The sequence below is a fragment of the Lacerta agilis genome, chromosome 1, assembly GCF_009819535.1.
Source record: "Lacerta agilis isolate rLacAgi1 chromosome 1, rLacAgi1.pri, whole genome shotgun sequence".
Classification (NCBI taxonomy): domain Eukaryota; kingdom Metazoa; phylum Chordata; class Lepidosauria; order Squamata; family Lacertidae; genus Lacerta; species Lacerta agilis.
In genome coordinates this window covers 33,998,559-34,020,165 of record NC_046312.1, presented here as the reverse complement: position 1 = coordinate 34,020,165, position 21,607 = coordinate 33,998,559, and the positions used below count along the sequence as shown (strand labels likewise).

General features: G+C 42.3%; 2 protein-coding genes across 8 annotated transcripts in view; one reads left to right on the top strand and one right to left on the bottom strand.

Moving 5' to 3' along the window:
- STRN3 (striatin 3) overlaps positions 1 to 1,788 on the bottom strand; it is a 45,388-nt gene extending 43,600 nt beyond the window's left edge. For 3 of the 4 annotated variants that reach the window (XM_033144147.1, XM_033144164.1, XM_033144156.1), the window contains exon 1: positions 1,181 to 1,788. In XM_033144147.1, the coding sequence (XP_033000038.1) occupies positions 1,181 to 1,528 (348 nt within the window). In that variant the 5' untranslated portion in view covers positions 1,529 to 1,788. The remainder of the gene's footprint in view (positions 1 to 1,180) is intronic. The other variant, XM_033144173.1, reaches the window with a different exon arrangement.
- AP4S1 (adaptor related protein complex 4 subunit sigma 1) lies at positions 490 to 20,809 on the top strand. 4 transcript variants are annotated; one of them, XM_033144208.1, is made up of 6 exons: positions 490 to 604; positions 8,755 to 8,930; positions 10,673 to 10,759; positions 11,971 to 12,039; positions 13,992 to 14,003; positions 20,405 to 20,809. In XM_033144208.1, the coding sequence occupies exons 2-6, from the start codon at positions 8,793 to 8,795 to the stop codon at positions 20,531 to 20,533; spliced, it is 435 nt and encodes a 144-aa protein (XP_033000099.1). In that variant the 5' UTR covers positions 490 to 604; positions 8,755 to 8,792; the 3' UTR covers positions 20,534 to 20,809. The 4 variants fall into 4 exon arrangements, with proteins under 4 accessions (XP_033000099.1, XP_033000079.1, XP_033000107.1 ...); XM_033144188.1 differs by lacking the exon at positions 490 to 604 and adding an exon at positions 862 to 999; XM_033144216.1 differs by lacking the exon at positions 490 to 604 and adding an exon at positions 880 to 999 and having other exon boundaries at positions 8,733 to 8,930.
- The last annotated feature ends 798 nt before the right edge of the window (positions 20,810 to 21,607 follow it).

Sequence of the window (21,607 nt, the reverse complement as noted above, 5' to 3'; positions counted from 1 at the left end):
CTTAGCTTTTACATGCCCCACACTGCTTCTTACATTAGCTATATGGGGACACACATCACAGGATACAATATGAATGCAGGCTTATTTTGTATAGGGTTTTTTTTTAACCTTTTAGAATGTAGCTAAACCTCAGATGCGTATAATTGGAGACTTTCATTATACAGTAGAGGCACATGTACGTTCACACCTAGGCACCCAATTTTAATATGACATATTTAATATGACATATGACAAAACCAGATTAACTACCCAGCAATGTATGCTAAGTAGGGAGTCCTGGCCACTCCTGGATCCCTGACTCATGTTCCTATGTAATACTTGGTTCCGGCAAACACCTTACACATTACTGTATTTTGCCGATGTAACCCTAGATTACAAATGGATGAAGAATAAGCAGCGGCAGCCTGAAATGGTCGATCAGTCAAATTTATTAATTTCTCTCTGGTCACGTCTCCCACTTTCCGTTTCATTTTTATTTATTTTTACTGGGAGTGCCACCCATGTGGGTACTGAACAGAGCTTGAAGGGGGAACACGCCTCCTATTCCTAGAAAGAAGGCGGGGTCCCTCGCCAAGAAGGAAGTGCGCGTCTTTGTATTCCCAAGGTAACAGCTGGAAATAAATAAGGTCGGAGGCTAAGGGTAGGTTTAAATCACCGTGTCCTTATAAAGATGATGCGACTCGCCCTCCCGGTAGGCCGTAGAAGCCTCCGAAATGTCCCGAGGCTCCGGCAGCAGCAGCCGCCGCCGCGGCGAGCGGGAAAGCCGCCGTTGCCCCCCCACCCCGCCCCGCCCTCGAGCCCCAGCTAACTGTCAGGGCGCGCGGGCGCTGCGGAGTCGGTGCCTTAAATTCCGGGGCCGGGGGGAGACGGCAACCCTCCTCTGACAGGCCCAGGCGGGCGCCATGCTAGAAACCAAAATGGCTGCCCCGGGGAAGGCTGCCCAACCCGAGGAGCCGCGAGCGGGGAAACGTGCCGAGTGACGCCCGCCGCGCCGGACAGGTAACTTTCTCCTCACCCGCCGCCGCGTCGTCCGCCCTCCGCCCACCTCCCCTCCCTCCTCAGCCACGCCGCCGCAGCTCCCTTCCTTCCTTCCCGGTTACGGACAGACCCTCCTCGCCTCAAGTCAGCCGTTCTCTCTCATTGTGCTTGTGCGTCCCCTCCGCCCATCCAGGTTCCTCACCTGGAGCTCGGCCCTTTCCACCTCCCAGTGCGCGCGCTCCATCTCGAAGCGGGCCCATTCGTGCTGGATGTAGTGCAGGATCCCCGGGATGGTGTAGTGTTGAGGCCGGGACAGCTCCGAGACGCCGCCAGGGCCCACCGCTTCCGGAGCCGCCGCCGCCGCCGCCGGGCCTTGGGGTTGCTGCTGTGGCGGCAGGTTGCCTCCGCCGCCGGGCCCCGAGCAGCCTTGGCTGAGCAGCTGGGAGTTCGCGTTCCCTCCGGCGGGCGGCAGCGGCCCCTGCTGCTGCTGTGGCGGCCTCGGGCTGGGCCCTGCCATGATCCCGCCGCCGGCTCCGGGATGTTCGTCCATTGTCTGTGGGGAGTCCTTCCCCCGCCTCCTGCTGCTGCTCCTCCCGCCTTGTGTCCCGAGTCCGGAGCGGCGCTGCCTGTGGGGAGGGACCGGCCCGGGGGTGTCAAGGCCACGCGGAGCAGTAGCCGGTTGTCAGAGCAGCGCCAAGCTCCAGCCGCCGCCGCCGCTGCTCCTGCCGCCGCCGCCGGCCGCCATTACAGTCTCAGCTCCATCATCAGCCGGACAGATTCACTCAGCAGCTCGGCTCACCCACCCACGGGGTGGGGGGGGGAGAGGAGGAGGGACGCGGGGCATGCTGGGAAACGGCACCCGCCTTGCTCCGGCACCCGCGCCGCTGCACGCATGCGCGGGCGCTGCCTGAAGGGAATTATAAAGAGGAAAGTAGGGGGGCTCTTGCGCTCTGGGTGGTATTTGGTGTTCGCTGAGGGGGGGGGATCTCGCTCCTTCAGTCCTAAATCAGTTTCCTGCGGCTGTCTTTTTAACTCCTCGGTAAAACTCGCTTGTCAATGGCCAGGAGAGCCAGAGCTGCCCGCAGAGATGGTTGCTCTTTGTTATTAAAGTGAGAATGACACTCGCACTTCACGTGTTCACTGTGCATTGTCCAGTAGTCATCCTCACGACAACCCTGTAAGGTAGGTCAGAATGTTTCCCCGTGTTGCCGAACTGGGCGGTTGAGGTGAGAGTGTGTGGCTTGCCTAAGGCAACCTACTGAATTCATGGCAAATGTGACATTTGAACTGGGAAATTCCTTGGTATCTCGATCTTTTTGGCAGTTTACACAATGGTGCAAACTGTTGATAGTTGTAGATAAGGCTTTATTTAGCTCAGGAGGAACAGCCAGGAGCATGTGAAGAACATAAAAATTCAAAAGTTATCTGACCATGCTAAGAGTGCATTTTCCATTTTTAGGAGAAAGCTTCCTATATCAGACGAGCCTCTTGCAGGAAAAATTTGTCTTGCCTGGCATTTTAAACAGCAACAATAATCGCTGGTACAGTAGTCTACAAAGCATCCACTCATTCTGAATGTCCAAATTGGCATTTTACCCAGCACCACAAACTCTGGCCCTTCTTCATCCCAATTCTGTGAGATAAAGACATGGAAGGAATAAAAGGTTTTGTGACCCATTTTGAAAACTACCTTTCCCTGATGGTATGTTTTTAAAAGATTGTAAAGGAGTGTATTCCATACTTAACTCCCTACCACTTTAAGAGTCTCTTGCTACTACTTTCTCTCCTCAGTTTATAATTTTTCAGTAGGCTGCTACTGTTTGTTACTCCTTCAGCTCATTTAAAATGGTCTCCCTGATGATGGGCTGTGCCAGTAAAAGATTCTTGGCATTGCAGTTGCATTCCTCACATGTCTACAGCTGACTCCTTGGGGTGGACAAGAGGCTGTTTCTCCCACCACACGCACAACACGCCCTCCCTCCTCCAGGACATGAAACATGCGCTGATTTTGCCACTGCTGTTATTATTACTCTGTCACCCAAAGTAGCAAGGCAGCAAATAGAAACCAGAGTACTGGCAGTCAGCAAACCAGTGTCAAATTACTACTATGAGTATGGGATTAAATTAAGAGAGGCTAACCTCTGCAGAAGGAGTTAGAGCTTTCTGAGCAATCCCTTGAGGGAAACTCCATCACAGGGATGTTTAAAACAAGGTTAGTCAGAGCCGTAGGGAACATGCCTTCTTTAGCCTTTGGTAAACTACTCAGTCATCTTTGCAAACCATATCCTTAAAAAGGAGCAAGCTAATATGTAAGCTATATATAGGAGCGTTTTACATCTACAGTGTAAACAAGTCACAAAATAAAATATTTAATTGAAGGTATGAAATTAAAATACAGGAGTCTGGTGCTGACACACTTGTACAGTGTACTTCAAAGTAGGTCTCCTTTAAATAAAGTAGCTATTGCACTAAAGTGTTCTGTCACATCCTAAGTACCGAATAATAAGCAAGTCACATAAAAAAAGAAATGCTTTCTTCTTCCAAAGTAAATTTGATACAGAGAACAGGACTTTTAAGGCTACAGTCATGAAACCATGGCTATAGGGGGTCTTTTTCTGTTGTGGGCTGCATGGCTAGCAGTGGGGCAGAGACAAAGATAAATGTTCTGGATTAACTAAACTGGAATAAAGGCCTGTTTTAATTTCCTCAGATTAGAATTCCCAGCCCCATCCAGGTCTATTGTTAGAGGCATTATGCCTTTGTTGATGGATATATACAACAGCTTAGATAGGTTCTTGGTCTGATCCAGTAGAGTACTTATGTATAAGTATATCCTAAATGTTGACTAGGAAGTAATAAAAGTATAAGCGACAAGGTGGTAGTTATTAATGAAAGGCTACGTATCCCTGAAAAGCCTGAAGTGTTTTTGCTAGTACACCCTGGACAGTTAAGCATTGCAAATGCATTTTAAACTTGCATTTTTATAATCCAAAAACAGTTCCGAAAAAAAATTGAGAACAGAAAACACTGGAATGTGAGTTGGTTGCTAACTGTTTTCTAGATTCTCTTTGTAAAGTGAATAAACATAGTATGATCATTCCTGATGGCAACTATTAGCTTTTAATGCTTATTAATTGATCACAAGTTTTTATAGACTGTTTTTTATCATAAGTACCTGAAAGTAATTACAATATAAAAACATTGATAAAACTGCATAAAATACAATTGAAAATAACATACATTTTCAGTTCCATTAAGAACACAGAGATCCAGATTCTGGAGGGATGGACATAAGTTTCATGCCCCAAAGGCTTCAGAAAGTAGGTGTTTTCACCATATGGCAAATAAATCCCTTACTATTGAGGGCATCATGTTGCCAAGGGGAGGGAATTCCAAAGGTGGGCCTCAACTACAGAGAGTATCCTCTTCCAGGTCCCAACACAACAAGACATGTTTATTGGCAGGACCAGAAGCACAACCCTGTTCTGCCGATCTCATGGTTTGAAACAGTGTACACCTAGATCCCTAGTCATGGGGGGCTTTATGTGTTAAAGTGGCTTATTTGGAGTGTCTTCTTTGGCGATCACTTGTAGCCGAGTAAGATTGTCTTTCATGTACACGGTCTTAACAATGTGTCCATAGGTGATTGTGGAGCCCAATTCTGGATCCACACGTCCTTCCACAGTGGAAGGCTCTTGTGGAAAGATAAATGCCCAGGTAGGAGAAGTGATTTATACTTTCCAACATTACACCACTGAGTTGGATTTGTGGCGCTGCAAAGGGGTTGTTTTATGCTTGTTGGTGTAGCACTTTGTGTTTTTTGAATGTTGAGCAATAGGCCAAGCTTTTCGTATGCTTCTTCGAAGATATTTAGGATGGTTTGGAGGTCATCCTCTGAGTGTGTACCCACTACGTTGTCACACCTACATGACTGATTCTTTTCATAACCTCATTCCCGTAGTATAAAACGAAGCACAATTAAATTCAAAAATTTAATCCGTATCAATAATTTAATCAATATCAACCTTGAAGTAAGGTTTGGAATGATATTCTCATCATGCACATGGCAGTTCATCATTTCCACCTGAATATTTATGAGGATCACACTCTACAATGCCATTTTGGAGTGGGTTAATTAAAATATATTCTCATAACCCTAATTGATATTTTAAGGGACATTAATTATGCTATCTTTATTTGCCTCTTTATCGGCTAGAAGCTCTTGGGGCTTCCTTTTGAGTTTGTGCTATTTACTTTTCATTTTGAAGTGGCCTATTCTGTTGAAACCACATAACCAGAGGATACATAAGAAAATTTATGCTTTTTATATGTCTCGTATAATTTTATGGAAGAGGGGAGACACATTGTTCCCACTCATCCCAGCATCTTGCTGTTGTTATTAAATCTTACACATGTATATAATTGAGAGAAGAATGAGGACACAATAAGGTTTATAATATAAGTTAGGGAATGGAGAGAGTGAAAAAAGAAACAGAACAGTCTCAAAGTTAAAAACAACATAGCAATTAATTCAAATTGATGGGTAGCATGTTTAAAACAAACAAAAGGAAGTACTTACACAACACATAATTAACTAATAGAATGCATTTCCATAGAATGTTGCAATTATTAGAATTAGTGGTGTTGAAAAGGATTAAGTAAATATGTGGAGGATGAAGTTCATCTGTAACTCATAACTATAATAACCAGAGCCACAGTGTTGGTGCTCAGAGACTGTGTACCATGTGCAGAATTCAAAACTAAGGTGTTGGGGCAAAAATTTGTCTGGAAGTAATCCTCCCTGACCTGGAAGCTGTTTCCCAATAATTACAGAGGGAAAGGCATGTAGCTCATGCTCAAAGACATGTGCTTCTTTATTTTAATCTCACATGTTCCTTGATCAACCTGGTTGTGCTGAAGAGGAATTCTAACTGGGGAGTAGAATGGCAGATTCTCCCAATCCTAAGTGGGGCATGGAGCAGCCAGGACAGAGAGTGGTAGCAGTCCCCCCCCCCCCCCAGTTTTGCTGCACTAGCTGCAGCCTGGCACAGCACAGGGCTTAGATCAGGTTCTTCACTAGTAAAACAGGCTGGCTTTGGAACCAGCAGCTCTATTGGCACAGTCCTGCTCTGCCCCTCAAACCCAGTTTTAGGACCAAATATGATTATTGACAGCAGGAACACTAGTAAGAAGCAGTATACACTCCATCACCCTTTCAGGTTCACAGTGGAGGGAGACTTCTGTTGAATCCTAACCAACACCAGTACGGATCAGAAGTTAGGTATTTTTTTAAATAAAAAAGTTAAGTAGACTGACCCAGTTCCTATGAAAATCACAGGCCTTAGGTCTGGCCTTTGTTATCCTGCTCAGTACTCTGGCCTTGATCAAAACAACCTTTAACTCAATTGTCATAAAAAATAGATCAAGTATAGGCATGTTGTGCAACCTTTCTGCAGACCACCCAAATGGAGTTAGCAGACCACAGTTGGAAAATCTTTGCTCTACCCCTAAGGTTTTAAAATGCCTCACATATCAATTACTCTTTTGTCTCCTAAAACAAAAGAGTTGTGTTGTATCTAAATCCATTAACAATAGCCACAAGTCTGTTTGTGAACTTTTAAGAGTACTCTCCTGACATGGGAGTGAAAGTTATTGTCAGCTTATGAGGAAAGAGTTCCTCCTGTGATCTGTAAATAGCCTAATATTCTCTTAAAGAGCTCCATATTTAAGAGCGAGCTGAGCTTTGCATTTGGCATAAAGACATATGCCTATATCTATAAATAATAATATAATTCCTTAAAGAATTGATAAAGGTTCATCTAAACTGTATTTAGCCTTTAGAATCTAAAGTTACGTTGAACACTGAGTTATAAAAATGTTAGCAGCCATTTGTTATTATTGCTTTACCATGGGTACAGCTGATGACTTATCATCTTTTTTCCCCAAATGATTTTTATTTTTTTAATAAACTATAACAACTACAAAGAATAAAAAAGTAGATACACATACATTGTTCTGATTTTGAAATATATTGCCGTGACTTCCCTCAGAGCTTTCAAATGGCTTTCAGATTTCTATCTTAATTATATACTTCTTAGTCTATCATTGCTTAAATTATCATATGCACATTAATCACTATAAAAACCGTAATTGCAATAATATTTCTACCATTATCTACAAAGCTTCTTGAAGTCCTATAAACGTGTTCAGTTGAGAATTATTGTCTCTCAAATAACTCGTAAATTTAAACCAGTCTTTGAATTTCTGGTCCCGCTGTTCTTGGATTCTTCCCGTCATTTTGTCTAGTTCTGCATATTCCATTAATTTCACTGTCCATTCTTCCTTTGTCGGTATTTCTTCTTGCTTCCATTTTTGTACCAACAAAATCCTTGCCGCAGTCACTGCATATTGGAAAAGCTTAACATCTTGTTTTTTAATGTCTGTGCCTGTGATACCCAATAAGAAAGCTTCTGGCGATGACTTATCATCTTAACCAGGGCTGGAGAAATGAAACCATCACACCTGTCTACAGACTGAGTTTTGCAACAATTACTCATGCTAAAAGGGTATTCATGGGAGCAATTCAGTTCGGGTTTACTGGAACAAATGAGAGGCTTGTTCAGCACATTGTGAGCAATAGATGCACTGCTGCTGCTTGATACTGAGGCTGCTGCTGTGGAGGGGTGCCCAGAGAAGGGTGGTGTGGGAACAGTCGTTCATTTAGCATGCTTGAACTAGGCGAGGGACTGGCCCAATACATGACTTGTCAAAAAATAGCATGATAGTGTCTGGGTGGTAGGTAGATGATGAAATATGCTCTGCAAAATTAACAGGATAATGCCTCGTGATTATTTCATAAGTGGGTCATGAAAGTGACCCTGGAGTAGTTCTGTGCTTGGCTAATTTCAGCCTTTATAAAGGTATTTTTGCAAACCTTGGCTGATGGCATGGATCGCACTAGTTTCCAGTGTAGTCTGGAATTGGTGAAAAGCATAGATGTGTGGCTTCTTGAACCCTTCACTTTTTAAAAGTTGCTTGTTAACTCCCCCACCCAGGTAGGGGTAAGGGGGGGGCATCACTCTGTGAGGCAGGTTAGGCTGAGATAGAGTGATTTCCCCAAAAACCACATAGTGAACTTAATCACTGAGTGAGGATTAGACCATGTGAGATAGATACTGAACAAAGTGCAGTGCCCTAGGCAATTATGATAGGGCTTTATATGCTTGGGCTTAAGAAATGCTGAAGAACACATCTAGAATCAATGGCAATATATTATAAAATAGCTTGATACTATAATTTGCCATTATAATAGGCTTCAGATAAATGCACCCTTGCTCTCCCCTCCTCATCTTTGGTGATTGGCACATTAATGCAGAAGGAGGGGGGCAAATGCCGACAATTCTAATTTCTAGCGTTCAATTTTCTGCAGAACACTATTTTTCCACAGTAACTAGCTATGCATTTCCTCCCACGTGCCTGCTAAACATATCTCCTTGCTGGAATTTGCAGAGTGGGAGGGGTTTCGTTCTGGGAAATGTCTGCTTATACTTTATATGCTATTAAAGCATTTTGTAGCAAATGTTGAGGGGAGCAATCTAAAGCTTCATCCCAGCATGGATCACCTACAGGCAGTTAGCTGGAATGTTTCGTGTGGCTTTAGAAGCCTCGTTCACCTGAACCCACAGTCATAGCCTAGAAAGGTTGTCCTTAACCCAGTGCCAATTCAAAAGATGAAGCTGTTAATTTCCTTACAGTTTTATTTAATCTCAATTTCAGTTTTGACCATCTAGCCTTGAAAGAGCAGACAACGAATCATGATCAAGTTTTTTCTTATGGTGAACAAGCAAGGGCAAACAAGACTCTCTCGATATTATGAATACATGGACCTTCATAAAAGGACGATACTAGAAGCTGAAGTAATCAAGCATTGCCTTTCCCGTTCAAAGGAGCAAGTATGTCTTTTTATGTAGATATTTTAGGGTCAAACAATCTGAATAGGGCAGACCTATGACTTTGAACTTGGCCCTTCACCAAGTTCACAGCAGGAGTACATTATGTGTATAGATTACATTATGTGTGTATTTGAATGGGATTTGGCATGTTAAAAGGTTTGTGCACACAGGATGCTGGAATCTCCACCTAATCTCTGCTCTTCCCCACAGCTACTTTTGTCCCAACTTCCAACATCAGAGCTTGGCTGGTGGGAAAATGACCTCAGGAAGATGGACTGGGGCAGCGGTGAAGATGGTTCAGCATCCCTTGCATGTACAACCCCTTTGCTTTTTAAATGCCACTCTCCCACCAATTTGTGTTGTTTAAAAATTAACTCTTGAATGCTGCGTATTAGGTGCTATTTGTGCTCATATATATAGTATGATGATTTCTTCAGTTCACCCCCTAATATGGTGGCCCCCAACTTTGGACCTCCTGATGTTTTTGGACTACAACTCCCATCCCTCACCACTGCCCCTGATGGCTAGGGACAATGGGAGTTGTAGTCTAACATCTGTGGGGGGCCCTTTTCAGGGGGAACTCATAGGAACTCAGTCCTGGAACCTCTCAGGTGGGCGCCATTGCCATTCTAAGAAAACGAGGGAGATGTTTATGGCGAGTTCCAGCACCTCTTTTCCTGGAAAAATAGCACTGTCAATAAATGCTCGTAATATGTTAATTCATATAGGTCCACTCCATATAGAGATATGAGCTCTGTCAAGAAAACCATCTTTTTATTGTTAGCCAAACCTTCCTTCATCTGCAAACTGTTGCTAAGGTAACAGAAACAAAATAATTTTGAAACCCTTTTCATTTCAACAAGACAGTGGAAAACTTTATAAACCAAAGCACTTACATTTTCTTTTTTGCTAATATGACTTTGGATGTGTGTACAGTGGTGCCTTGTGTTACGTACCGTCCCCCTTACGAATGCTTCAGGTTATGCGCTCCGCTAACCCGGAAGTAGATGCCCCTTGTTGTGAACTTTGCCCCGGGATGCGAGCAGAAGTCATGCTCCGGCGGCGCGGCAGCAGCAGGAGGCGCCATTAGCGAAAGTGCGCCTCATGTTACAAGCAGTTTCTGGTTATGAGCGGACCTCCAGAACGGATTAAGTACACAACATGAGGTACCACTGTACTCTAGGCACCAGGATAGTTTCAGGATCCTAGCAAAGGCTACGGTATGACACTGACTTTGAGTCAGCTCAGGTTCTTTTAAGGATCAGGCTAGATGTGATAGTGGTGTGTGAGCGATATGTTATTTACTTAAAAACAAGGGGTGGGAAAGCATGTGAGGAACAGATGACATTAAGTAAGGGGAGCACAACTTTACTGGCTCTCCTTTGTTTTAAGCAGTTTTCTCTCAGTTGAGCTCCAATGAAAGACCTGGGCTGGGAGAAACTGCTTAAGGCAACGGAGTGCAACAACGTAAGGAAGGGGGGGGGGTCTGGTTTGTTACACACAAACACATGCCAGTGGGCAGTTTACAAGTAGAGAACAAACCTCCATCCATCCTTGTTTTATATGTAAACAAGGCATTTTTAGAACTGGTAAATAAAAACAATATTGGCATCAATTTTTCTGCTCTCTAATAACTTACTTAACCTACATAAACTAAAAGCTGTCCAGATGAAATATTCAATAAACAGATAAATATGTACAAAAATGTGTCATCCATCAAATTTTATCTGTCTTTCTTTTAGTGTTCCTTTATTGAGTACAAAGATTTTAAGCTGGTATACAGGCAATATGCTGCTCTTTTCATAGTGGTTGGAATTAATGAAACCGAGGTATGTGTTTATTTCTTAACTATGTAAAGTAAAAACAAATATTGATCTATGATCTAAAGACAAATACCAAACTTTATATATGCCCATTGCTTCATTTTCTTTCTGGTTTCCATATGTGATCCAATTCCTTATATTGTGTCCTTTGCTCTGCAATATCTAGCTCTCCCACAATGTAGTTGCACCATAAGAGATGAAGGAAATGCAGCATAGTCTCTTTCAGCAAAACCAAGAACCCTATGGCAGCTCAAAGACAAGCAGGGTGTCATGAGCTTTTGTAAGCAAGATCCTGCAAATAGAGACTTGACAAGATACCAGGGTGCTTCCAGGTGGGTGTTTATCGTTGGATTGCTGCACCACATGCAAGCAAACCTTTTACAGCACCCATACAATGTCAGTATCAAAACGCCAGCCCATATTTTTTTCTCATGTAATATGAATTTATTATTTTGAGGGGAAATCTGATAATCTAAAAAAACAAAACACCCTGTTGCTCACAACCCATTAGCAATACCTCAGTGACCTGTTTACAAAGGAAGCACCCTTGAGAAATTATTCATGTACGTATTTACAAACCTTCTGGACTGCCTGTCATCACATAATAGTGATCAAAGGACAGTTTTCAAGCACAATATAAAACATCATCATACGACGTAAAACGACAGTGAAACACAACAATCAATAATATCAATCATCAATAAAACATAGCAGCATAAAATAAGCCTAAGGTCTTGGTCAATCTCTCCTGGCTTCTTCCAGAAGCCCAGAACATCAAGTATGTTTTAACTTAGCAGTAAAATCCCAGCTAGGGTGCCACCATCCATTGCTCCAGGGAAAGAGTTCCATAATACAGGGGCTACTGCAGAGGAAGCCCTGTCCTGTGTCACCACACAGCCAGCCATGCCTGCCTGCCTGCAGGACACCAAGCAGTGCCCCCTGCCAGTCATGGGGTCCAGGCCATTCTGAGCACAAACATCAGCATTGGCATGGTCTGCATGCAATTAAACCTGATGCGAAATTCAGTGTGTTATTGTTTGTAATGCTGCCCTGGTGCACTCTTTTGAATTTATACTGCTGGTGCAGTGAATTTTAAGGTCTAAGGGTCAGACTATTCGTTTTGTTTCCTAAAACTTAAAACAAAAATCAAAACTGTGAGCTTTATAAGTAATGTAGAAAAGTTAACTGGTTTCTCTGATGTTTCAACTGATTTTCAGAATGAAATGGCTGTCTATGAACTCATTCATAATTTTGTGGAGGTTTTGGACAAGTATTTCAGTAGAGTGGTAAGTATGATATTGAACCAAATACAAACTCTTCTCTTTTTAAGAAAGCTTTCATATGATTTATTATATCATAGACCTATTAGTCTGAAACATTTGCACCATGATAGGGTACAGATATTTGACCTTTGGATTTATTTTTATCAGAAGACATCAACATTTAAGTCATTGGGTATTAAGCAAGTACACAGGTGGCTCAAGTATGTATTATTCCACATGTATAGAATTCTAGCTTTGTAGCTGCCTTGGAAATTGAGGAGAAATTGAGCAAAAGCTAAAAGAAAGATTTGATAACTTGCTCCCAACTTTTGGATGCTTCTATTGGGATACAAGGAGAGGTCCAACATCTGAATGTAAGCTCTGCATATGCCATTAGATAAATATAGCACTTTGAAAGAATCTTTGAAACTCACAAATCTAAAAATACTGAGATGACAAATCATCTCTCTAGTAAAGGACAGATGTTCTTTTCTTTCCCACAGTTTGTTCTTTCCTCCTCCATTATCATCCTAGCTTGAGATACTGCCAGAATTATGTTAACTGTACTTTTAGCTCATCTCTTGGGAATTAACAGTCCAATTTGTTATATCATTTATTTGTTCTCTGTGTTACATGCAATTAAAATAGAAACATGTATGATACTATGTACCACACTTTTCAACCCTTTTAGATTTAACAAGCCAGCAGCTTTGAGCAAGGCCAATCTCCATGGGGTGGTGCAAATTGTACATTAGACTCCATCTTTCAGCCAATAGATGATCATTCAGAAATAGAGATGTAACAGCATCTGTTGATTGTGTTATAATCACAATTCACACAAAACTGGTATTAGGAGGCAGTGCTTAGAATAAGGCAGGCAGATTTTTAGGATATGTGCTTTCTTAAATGGGTGGCAGCTTCACATATGCATGTTGGGGCTTTATTGTACTAGCCAAAGGCCATGGCAAAACCATACAAACACTGTCAGGAAAAGAAATATCTATATAAACTATATAACTGTATATAAAAAGCAGAGCCAGTGCCTTGAACCATCAAGATCATAAAATGCATTTGCACGTGTGTGTGTGTGCATTATGATGCCTGACATGCAGAAAGATACATGTTCAAGGAGGAATGCCATGGCTATTTTTAACACTGGATCGCCTCATAACACACCAGCAGAAATGTGATGACTGACACACAGCCAGGACTTACGTGTCTTCCAGCAATTTGGCAGAAGTGCAAAACAATTCAGCTGCCCACTTTCACCGAAAACAATCAAAGTCTTTATACCTGCAAAAGGTAGCTTTAAAAGTGTGAGAACAGCATCTGGTGGAAGCTCCCACACAAAAGAGGACTGCTCAGTAGGATTTCCCATAGTTTAGGGCTGTGCTTCTTTGCCTCATCCACAGCATACCAAAAGACATGAACAACTAGTAAATCACAGTATTCAATAGGTCTTGCTTTGCAACAGTGTGGAGAAATGTTGTTAGACCACCCCCCCCCAAAAAAAACCTCCCATCAGACCCAGCCAAGGATGCTCGATGGTAGGGTTGTCATATTTCAGAAAGTGAAAATTTGGACAAAAAAGTTGATGGGTTGCCATATATCTGGATCATCCTGGATCATCATCATCATCATCATTTATTATTTATACCTCACCCATCTGACTGGGCTTTGCGCCTGGACACTGTTTCCAATGGCTGAATCCTAGCTGTGTCCGGGAAACAGTGGTTGAGGATGATGGGAGTTGTAGTCCCCTAACTCTGCTTTACAATAAAAAGTTGTACTGAAAATGGCTGCAAAGGATGAGTGAATGTTTACAAGCTTCATGATAATCCTTTGGACCAAAAACCAATATACAAATAAACTTTAAAAACACTAATAATAATGTACAATAATGTACAGTGGTCAGAAATGGAACAACACCAGTCCTTTGCTCTTGCTGAAATGTCCCTTTTCCTCTTCTTTTTTAGAGTGAATTGGATGTATCCTTTCAGTTTTCTCTGTTATGTTCCTGCTCCTTCCTGCCTCTGCCAGGCTGCATGGCATTCATAGGAATCAAATGTTGCCACAGTTGGATTAAACCGTGTTCAGGAGAGGTGACTGAGCCATAAGGATGGATGGTTTGAAGTATGTGAATAGTGACACTATGGAGGTAAGTTGTTAAAAGGCTGGCGATATGGATGGTGATATGATAATGGATGCTGGGAAATGGAGACATTTTGTCTAAAGGTAGGAAATTTCCCCTTGCTCTACTTGCTGCATGCATAACTTTTAATAGATTTCAGTGCATGAACACAGTAGCTGTGATAGAATCTGTTGCTGAGCAAAGGAAGAGCTCTGTCCTCAAAGGAACCGAGCTCTGAGCATTTACTCCTACCATTGAAAGGGATCTCTCTCTCTCTTTCTCTGATTGCTACCTGCCTTTCTGTGGCAGAGGAATCTGGACAAGAGTCTCAAATGGAGATTTCAGCACATGGGGTGAATAGATACAGGAGAAGACTAGGGATGCAGATTAATGTAGTCTGCTTGCTCATTACAGCTGCTAATGTTAAACCGAACGACCATCTCCTTCTGCACAAGCCTGCCTGAGCTGATCAGTGTTTAGTATCAGATCCATTCATTGATTCTGCTGGCATAATGTAGTGGGAGAGGATTTGAGATGGTTGCTGATGACCCAAATGGGTTGGGTAACATCTCTCTCCATGTGATGGAGGCAGGAGAGCAAAGAACTCTGGGAGGCAGGTGCAGTCCCCTCAGTTTTTTCTCTCCAGCATGACGGGACAGGTTTTTCTTCTTATGTGAGTTATCTTCTGTCATACTTCCAATGCTACTGGAGGTGTTATGGGTGTGCCCCCCCCCCCCAATAAGCTGGCCCTGCTTATTTATGGGAAATGGAACTAAGTCTGTAATATTTGGGGAAGACAAAGGGGGACATTCCAGGTGAGACTTGAATCCCCTAACATACCCCTGGGTGAAAAATATGCCAACCCCGGAAATGGTACACTATTTTCCCTGTAGCTATCCTGACACCTCCTACCACCATCAGCATGAGATCAGCAGAACTCAGGTTTTGGCAGTTTTCCAACACAGATTCTCCCACCTCTATCCTTTTTGGATTGGAGATCAGTGAGGGTAGCATCAGAAGTGGATGGTCCTGAGGAACCAACAACAACAACACCTGTGTTGATGGAAGTAAGACAATTAAAGGGTGACATTACAAACACTCTCCTAATTGCATACTAAATAATTGTATGATTAGCTCAGTTGGTAGAGAATGGGACTCTTAATCTAATCTTAGGGAAGGAAATTTTGCAATTAAAGGGAGGTTCCATTACATTTGATTCAGGATTCCACTTAGAGAGGAAGCTTATTATTATCCTCTTAATTAAGAGTACACATGAAGCGAAATGTTTTCAATATTGTAACTGCAATACAGCAAAATAAAATAAAAAACACATCGTTGTGAATATAGCTACAATTTAAGCATTCCCTCACCCCCCATAAATTAAAATCTCAAGTTTTGCTACTTAGCATGCTGGTGTATTTGACAAGTCCCAGCTATGTGCATGGAGAAGTGGGTGGAATTGTATTAAGCTCTTTAAAAACAACTGCAGTAGGTGCTGATATCTGGAGAGATGAGTCATTAAAAAAGATTACAAAAGCAACAGTTGAAAGTTATCACATCAAGCTTGGTGTGGCAAACGGATCTGGAGTGGGAGTACTTTATTTTTTAATGCCTGTAATTCTGTGTAAGGAAAAGAGAGCAGTTCTTTACATGAACGTAAGACATAGATGACCTGCTCAGAAAAGCATGGATTGCTGCCTAGGTTGCACTCCCATGCACGTGTACTTGTAAGTATGGCTCTTTGAGCACAGCTGGACTGACATCTAAGTAAAGAAACATAGGTTGGTGCTGTGTATTACATTACATAAGCATTTATGAAGAGCATATCCATCTTCAGGATAAGTTACTGAATTTAGGTAACACACAGGCACTCCCTGCATTGAAGGTGTAAGCAAGTGTACGATAAACCATATATCTTAAAAGACACTAGCTTCCATTGTGCTTTGATTTTCCCAACAGAAACAGAACCCTGGGTAAGTGCCTGGAACCCCCTGGAATGTTGCTACTGCTAGGCTGAGACTGGGTTGACACGCAACCTTCACAACATTACTTAAAGAAAATAAAGTCCAAAGTGATGCCTCGTGCAGGGAGATGCAGTCCGTGGCATTCCCACAGTGACAGTGGCAAGGTTAGCGGAGCCCTGGGTTGGCAGCCTTGCAGGGCCGCTGACACCCTGACTACCCCATCACAGCCTCCCTCTGATCTCAACTCCATCCCAGTGAGCACAACGGCCTCTCTTTACTGCTAAGCAACATCACGCTAAGCTGGAGGAGAGGTTCCTCTCTTCCAAGCCCAGCAGTAGGCTAGGAAGGAAAACCACACTCTTGGCTGTTCAGATATCACTTTCTTAAAATCAGAGACAGCGTTTTTCCTCCCCATCACAGTGCTGGGCTGGGAGGAAGGGAACTTCTCCCAGCTGCATGTTGTGATGGGGAGGAAAACCTCTTTCTCTCTTCTGCTCAGTCTGAGGAACCTCTCATTCTATCCCACTATTGAGGTGTTGAGGAAAGCCCTCTCATCAAAGGTACCTTTCCCTCACACGTGCCACCATTGCTGGGAGGTCACAGCACTCATTTATGTGTGCTGAGACCTAAGATCTCATAGCAGTAGCATCACTGGTTTTGCCACCAATCTTGGGGGGTGGGGGCCCTACTGCAGGACACAGTTTCCTCACCTTTGAGCTAAAGACTTGCCACTTTTCAGTTGTGGTCCATCAACACTTAATGACCAATGCTTTGGTAAGAAAATATTTGCCAGAACCAACTTAATGCCTAAGCATTAAATCACATCAATGCACAATGCTTCTAATAAAACACAGGTATTTTTGACGTATTCGCTAATAAGGCACAGGTATTTTTGAGGTATATGCTGATGGAAGTAAATATATTTAGTGACTAAAATAGCTATGCCAGTCACTGAGCCAAAAAGCTGTTTTGTGTTGGGGTGACACATCTGGCTCTATGAAACTTGAGAACATACTAGGTATAGAAATCATCAGTGGTAAGTAGATATATCGCCAAATTATATTATATTTCGGCCTTGTGTTTGAATAAAATATATTTCAAAGCATGTTCATATGGCCTGCCTTTATTAGCTGATGGTGCCCCCTATTTGAAGAGCAGTTCAGAGTTTTGTTTAAAGATAAATAACCTTAAGAAGGAAACGTGGAGGCCTTGAAGTTGGTCATAAACATTGAGCAATAGGGCAGCAGAGACAGGTCACCTGGTCACAGCCTTCCCTTCTGTAGTGAGATGTAGGGTAGTTCTACTAAAATTATAGCAATTTCGCAATTTCTCTTCTGTCTATACAGTGTTTGCCCTAGTCCACCGCTGTGCTGTATTCATTATAGCAATTCTGCAATTTCTCTTCTGTCTATACTTGCACCAGTCCTCCACTATGCTGTATTCATTGGCTATTTCCTAAGGTTCTAAAGGCCGTGGGTGGGGGGAGGAAGGAGGAGGGGCAGGAAGAAAAAGGACGGAAATGACTTTGAGGTGAACGAGGAAGAAGGGTCTCGCTATTGTGACAGTTTCTGCACTGAGAGGGGAAAATGTTTTAAAACAGTGGCAGAAGTTTAAGTAAAGCAAGGGTGGAGAAACAATGGCAAAAATGGCAGAGGTTTGAATGTAGCAGGGATGGATAACTACTTTGAGGGTTTTGTTTTTTTTTAAACCACCCCAGTTTTAATCAGGAGAAATGGGTGCAACATAGAAGGTAACGAAACAGTCTTTTCCAACGGCCTTCTCATTGTTTCAACCCCCCTCCCCATTCTTCTCTCTTCTTGGTGAACTCAAACTTTTCCCTCTTCCATTCCTCAGCTGCCTTATGTGTGTGAGAGAAAGAAGGTGGAGCCCTCAAATATTCCATAGTACCTTCACATAATATAGTTCACTCCCAGTACCATGAAGTTCCAGATTGAACATAGCAATTTAGAACAGATATTAACAAGCAAACACCCTTATATGTACAGGACCCATTTTATGCAATCCTGTGTCTTTCATTTTTTTTTTAACCATGTAACTAAGTTACAGCCTGTGCCTTCAATGGTGAATACACAAAATGTTTAGTGACCAGCCGTAGTTACCAAGGAAGGTGCATGTTCAAGTTCATGCTCAGCATAAAGTTTGCTGGGTGGCCCTGAGCCAGTCACTCTCTTTCAACCTAACCTACCTCACTGGATTGTTGTAAGGATAAAATGGGAAGGGGTAAGAGAATATATACTGACCTGCGCTCTTTGGAGAATGAATGGGACAGCGGTGTGTGTTAATTAATATACAGTTACATGTTTAGGGATATATCTTAACCTCAGATCACTGAGATTTAAAATCCCAAGGGTGGAGATAGGCCAACTAAGCTACTAGCAGTGGGCCTGATCTGGGCCTCTAAACTGGAGCTAGTGCAGCTGAAATGCTCAAATTACCACCTTCTACTCTGGCCAGGGCAAGCATGTGGGCTTCAGATATGGTAGTGGCTCTGCCACTCAGTTTAGCCCAACTGAACTGAGCATTGCAGCCTAAGGTTCCCATCTATAAAAAAGGAAGTAGTAATATTTATTATATTGGTTTCCCCAAAAGATTAGCAAACATTAGTGCTGTACAGGTTTGTCGCTAGTTTCTCTCCCTGAGCATAGCCAATTAATATTCTTTCAATATAGGACTGCAGTATAATCCTGATGTGAATATTCCTGGTTTACTCTCTGAAAGTTTTGGTAAAATTTCGTTAAAAAAGATATGCAAGCCCTTTAGATCCTGATTCATCTTTAAGTGAGGGTTGGGTGTTGGACCGATGCTGTCTGCAAAGGAGTGGCATCATTTAGCTTCAAGGCTTTCGCAAGAGGACCCAGCGTGCCTAAAAGAGCCAAGCAACTTGCCCTGCACCTTTGGCAAGAGCAGCTGAGGAAGGAACAGCCTGAGTGGGGAAGCACTATGAGCTGCAGTCACTTGATTCCCAATAGCAGATGAAGTACTTGTTGGTGGAATGAAGAGTAGCTAGTTGTGGAATGCTGCCCAACAGGGTGGGGCAGCTCATATCTCACTGGGGGAGAAAAGAAGCCTCTTTGGGCTTCCAGTCATAATACCAACCTCCAGTTATCTCTGGAGAAACTTTTTAAAAACACTTGACAGTAAGATGGAATGTATGTCTCATCTGATCAAGCAAATGTTGAGATTCTTTACTCTTTGTGCAGGGGCTTCTTCCTTTTGTTTTCAGGTGGGGAGTGCTGCAATTAATACAGAATGTGTTCTAGCTGTTTGCTGGCTAAGTTAGTAGTACTGAAATGTTAGATCTCTGCGGACCTCTTTTAAATTTCAGATTACACAGCTGTTCTGGCTGGGGCTGATGGGAGTTGTAGTCCAAAAGATCTAGTCAAAAAGCTCTGGCGGGCACCAGGTTGGGAAAGGCTGGTATGGATTCTTACATCTCAGTGCACCCATTTTTCCACCATTTGTGGTAAATACTTTCATGCAGTAAGAAGACACCTTCAGCAGGTCAAACGAAAGATAAGGAAGGTTTTTTTTTCCAAGCAATTGTGATGTTTTCTCAGTACAGCTGTTTGCGAGTTAAGGCATGTCTGGAACAGTGAGGGACTGAAAGCTGGATACACAAATTTTTCATTTGAGCACTTAAGTAGAGGAAGAATGTCCTTTCAGCACTGATTCCACCTCATTTACACATATAATTGCACTACTGTGGGGAAAATAGGGGACTAGGGATCTCTGTCCAGGGTTACTCTCCTCAGAATACGATTCCCAGAAACATTTTGGGGGAGCGTGAGGCTGATTTCTTGTCACTGATTTGCCTTAGCAGAATTTGTTAACCATTTTTTCCTTGTGTTCTGAATGCTAAGCAACTGCTAACATATCAAAGCACTTTAAAAATTAATTTGAAAATCTAGCTTTTCAGTGAAATTTTACACAATTATTCTAGATTGGCTCTCTTAGTGCAAGTCACAATACTGTAGGCTGATAACTGTTAGAATAAGATTGGTGTTAACCAACATCATTTGCTACTTCTGTTTCTCTTTTCTACAACTCTCTTAATTTACATACTATTATACACAATAACTGTATATTCTGTTGTGAAACTGGAGTTACAATGTTATAATTTTTGCAGTTACCGAAAAACTCATTAGAAAGGTCATCTGTTAAGCACTTAGATAAAAAAAAAAATTGAGTTTGCCAGATTGAGTTGCCGGGAAATTTTTTCCCCGTTTAGTCCTGCTTATTCCAAAAGAAATTCCTTAACTTTATATGTACACAGATCATGTTCAAATTGGACAGAGTGCACATAATTTTGGATGAAATGGTATTAAATGGTTGCATTGTAGAAACCAATAAGACCAGAATTCTCGCACCTCTTCTTGTTCTTGACAAAATGGCTGAAAGCTAGGAAGACTATGCCATTGAAGGGTGTGTTCACACAGCATTCTTCAAAACAGAAAGAAGGAACAATGAACTCTGAGAATTCAAAGGCTAGTCTTGCAACATTCCAAATGGGTTGAACTGAACCTTTTCATGCTAAAAGACAACTGAAGGAAGCAAGAGCCACACCTTTACTATCTACCTGTGAAAGGTTAATTAGTTGCTGCTTTATGTTTTTTAAATAACAAAATATTCTCATTGTGTAGCCAATAATCCAGCTGGTGAAATAAATAGACTCTTTAATAAAATATCTGTGTCTCTCTTTTTCATCAAACAAAAGTAATAAGGCAGGCTGGGAAATGCTAAAAAATTTTTAAAAAGTCAGGCGTGCTTTGACTACATGCAAAAGCAACCATGTTTGCCTAAATTGCAGAACTCTGGCATCCATTGTATCTGAAAAAGTGGACCCCAGACCACAAAACCTTATGCCTTAATAAATGTATTAGTCTTTAAGAGTTAACATCCTGTGTAAGTCTCCATTTGACTTTGGTGAAAAGGCTCCATTTTTCACTGAACTTGGGTGATTCCTCCCCCAATTCCAAAGTGTGTGTGGGGGGGAGCCCTCAATAAGTTATCTTCAGATCTCTGATCTCTGCCATGACCTCCCTGGAAGGGAAACTTGTACCTGGGCCAGGAGGGATTGAACTGAGACTGAAGAAATGATTGGGAGAAAAGATGTGATGATCAGATTTAGCACCTTCAAGGACTGTTTCCTTAAGCTTGGTCTAACCAGAAACTTTTCACCTCCATAGAGGGTTCCAGACTGTATGTGGATGTAAAAACCTTTTTTGAAGAAAACTAAAACGAAGTTTGAAGATGTATCTGCAGGGAAGTATTTTATGTAGATTGGGTGTAATGGTTGTTTTCAGGGAATACAGAGCTTTGAGCTACTTAGCTGACAAGATAGCTCCCCTAGAGCATATTGAGGCTCTCAAGGAAGCTTGAATAGCAAAGGCAGAATGCAGCAAACATTATCTTCTATCTGTTGGCTTCTTGAGGCTAACCTCTGGGGATAAAAATCTTTGAAAGGACCATGAGCAGG

Bases quoted from the DNA above. Each gene is read 5' to 3' on its own strand.
- AP4S1 (XM_033144208.1), top strand. From the start codon at position 8,793: ATGATCAAGTTTTTTCTTATGGTGAACAAGCAAGGGCAAACAAGACTC. The intron at 8,931-10,672 runs GTATGTCTTTTT...TCTTTCTTTTAG, and splicing joins TTTCCCGTTCAAAGGAGCAA to TGTTCCTTTATTGAGTACAA. The intron at 10,760-11,970 runs GTATGTGTTTAT...ACTGATTTTCAG, and splicing joins TTGGAATTAATGAAACCGAG to AATGAAATGGCTGTCTATGA.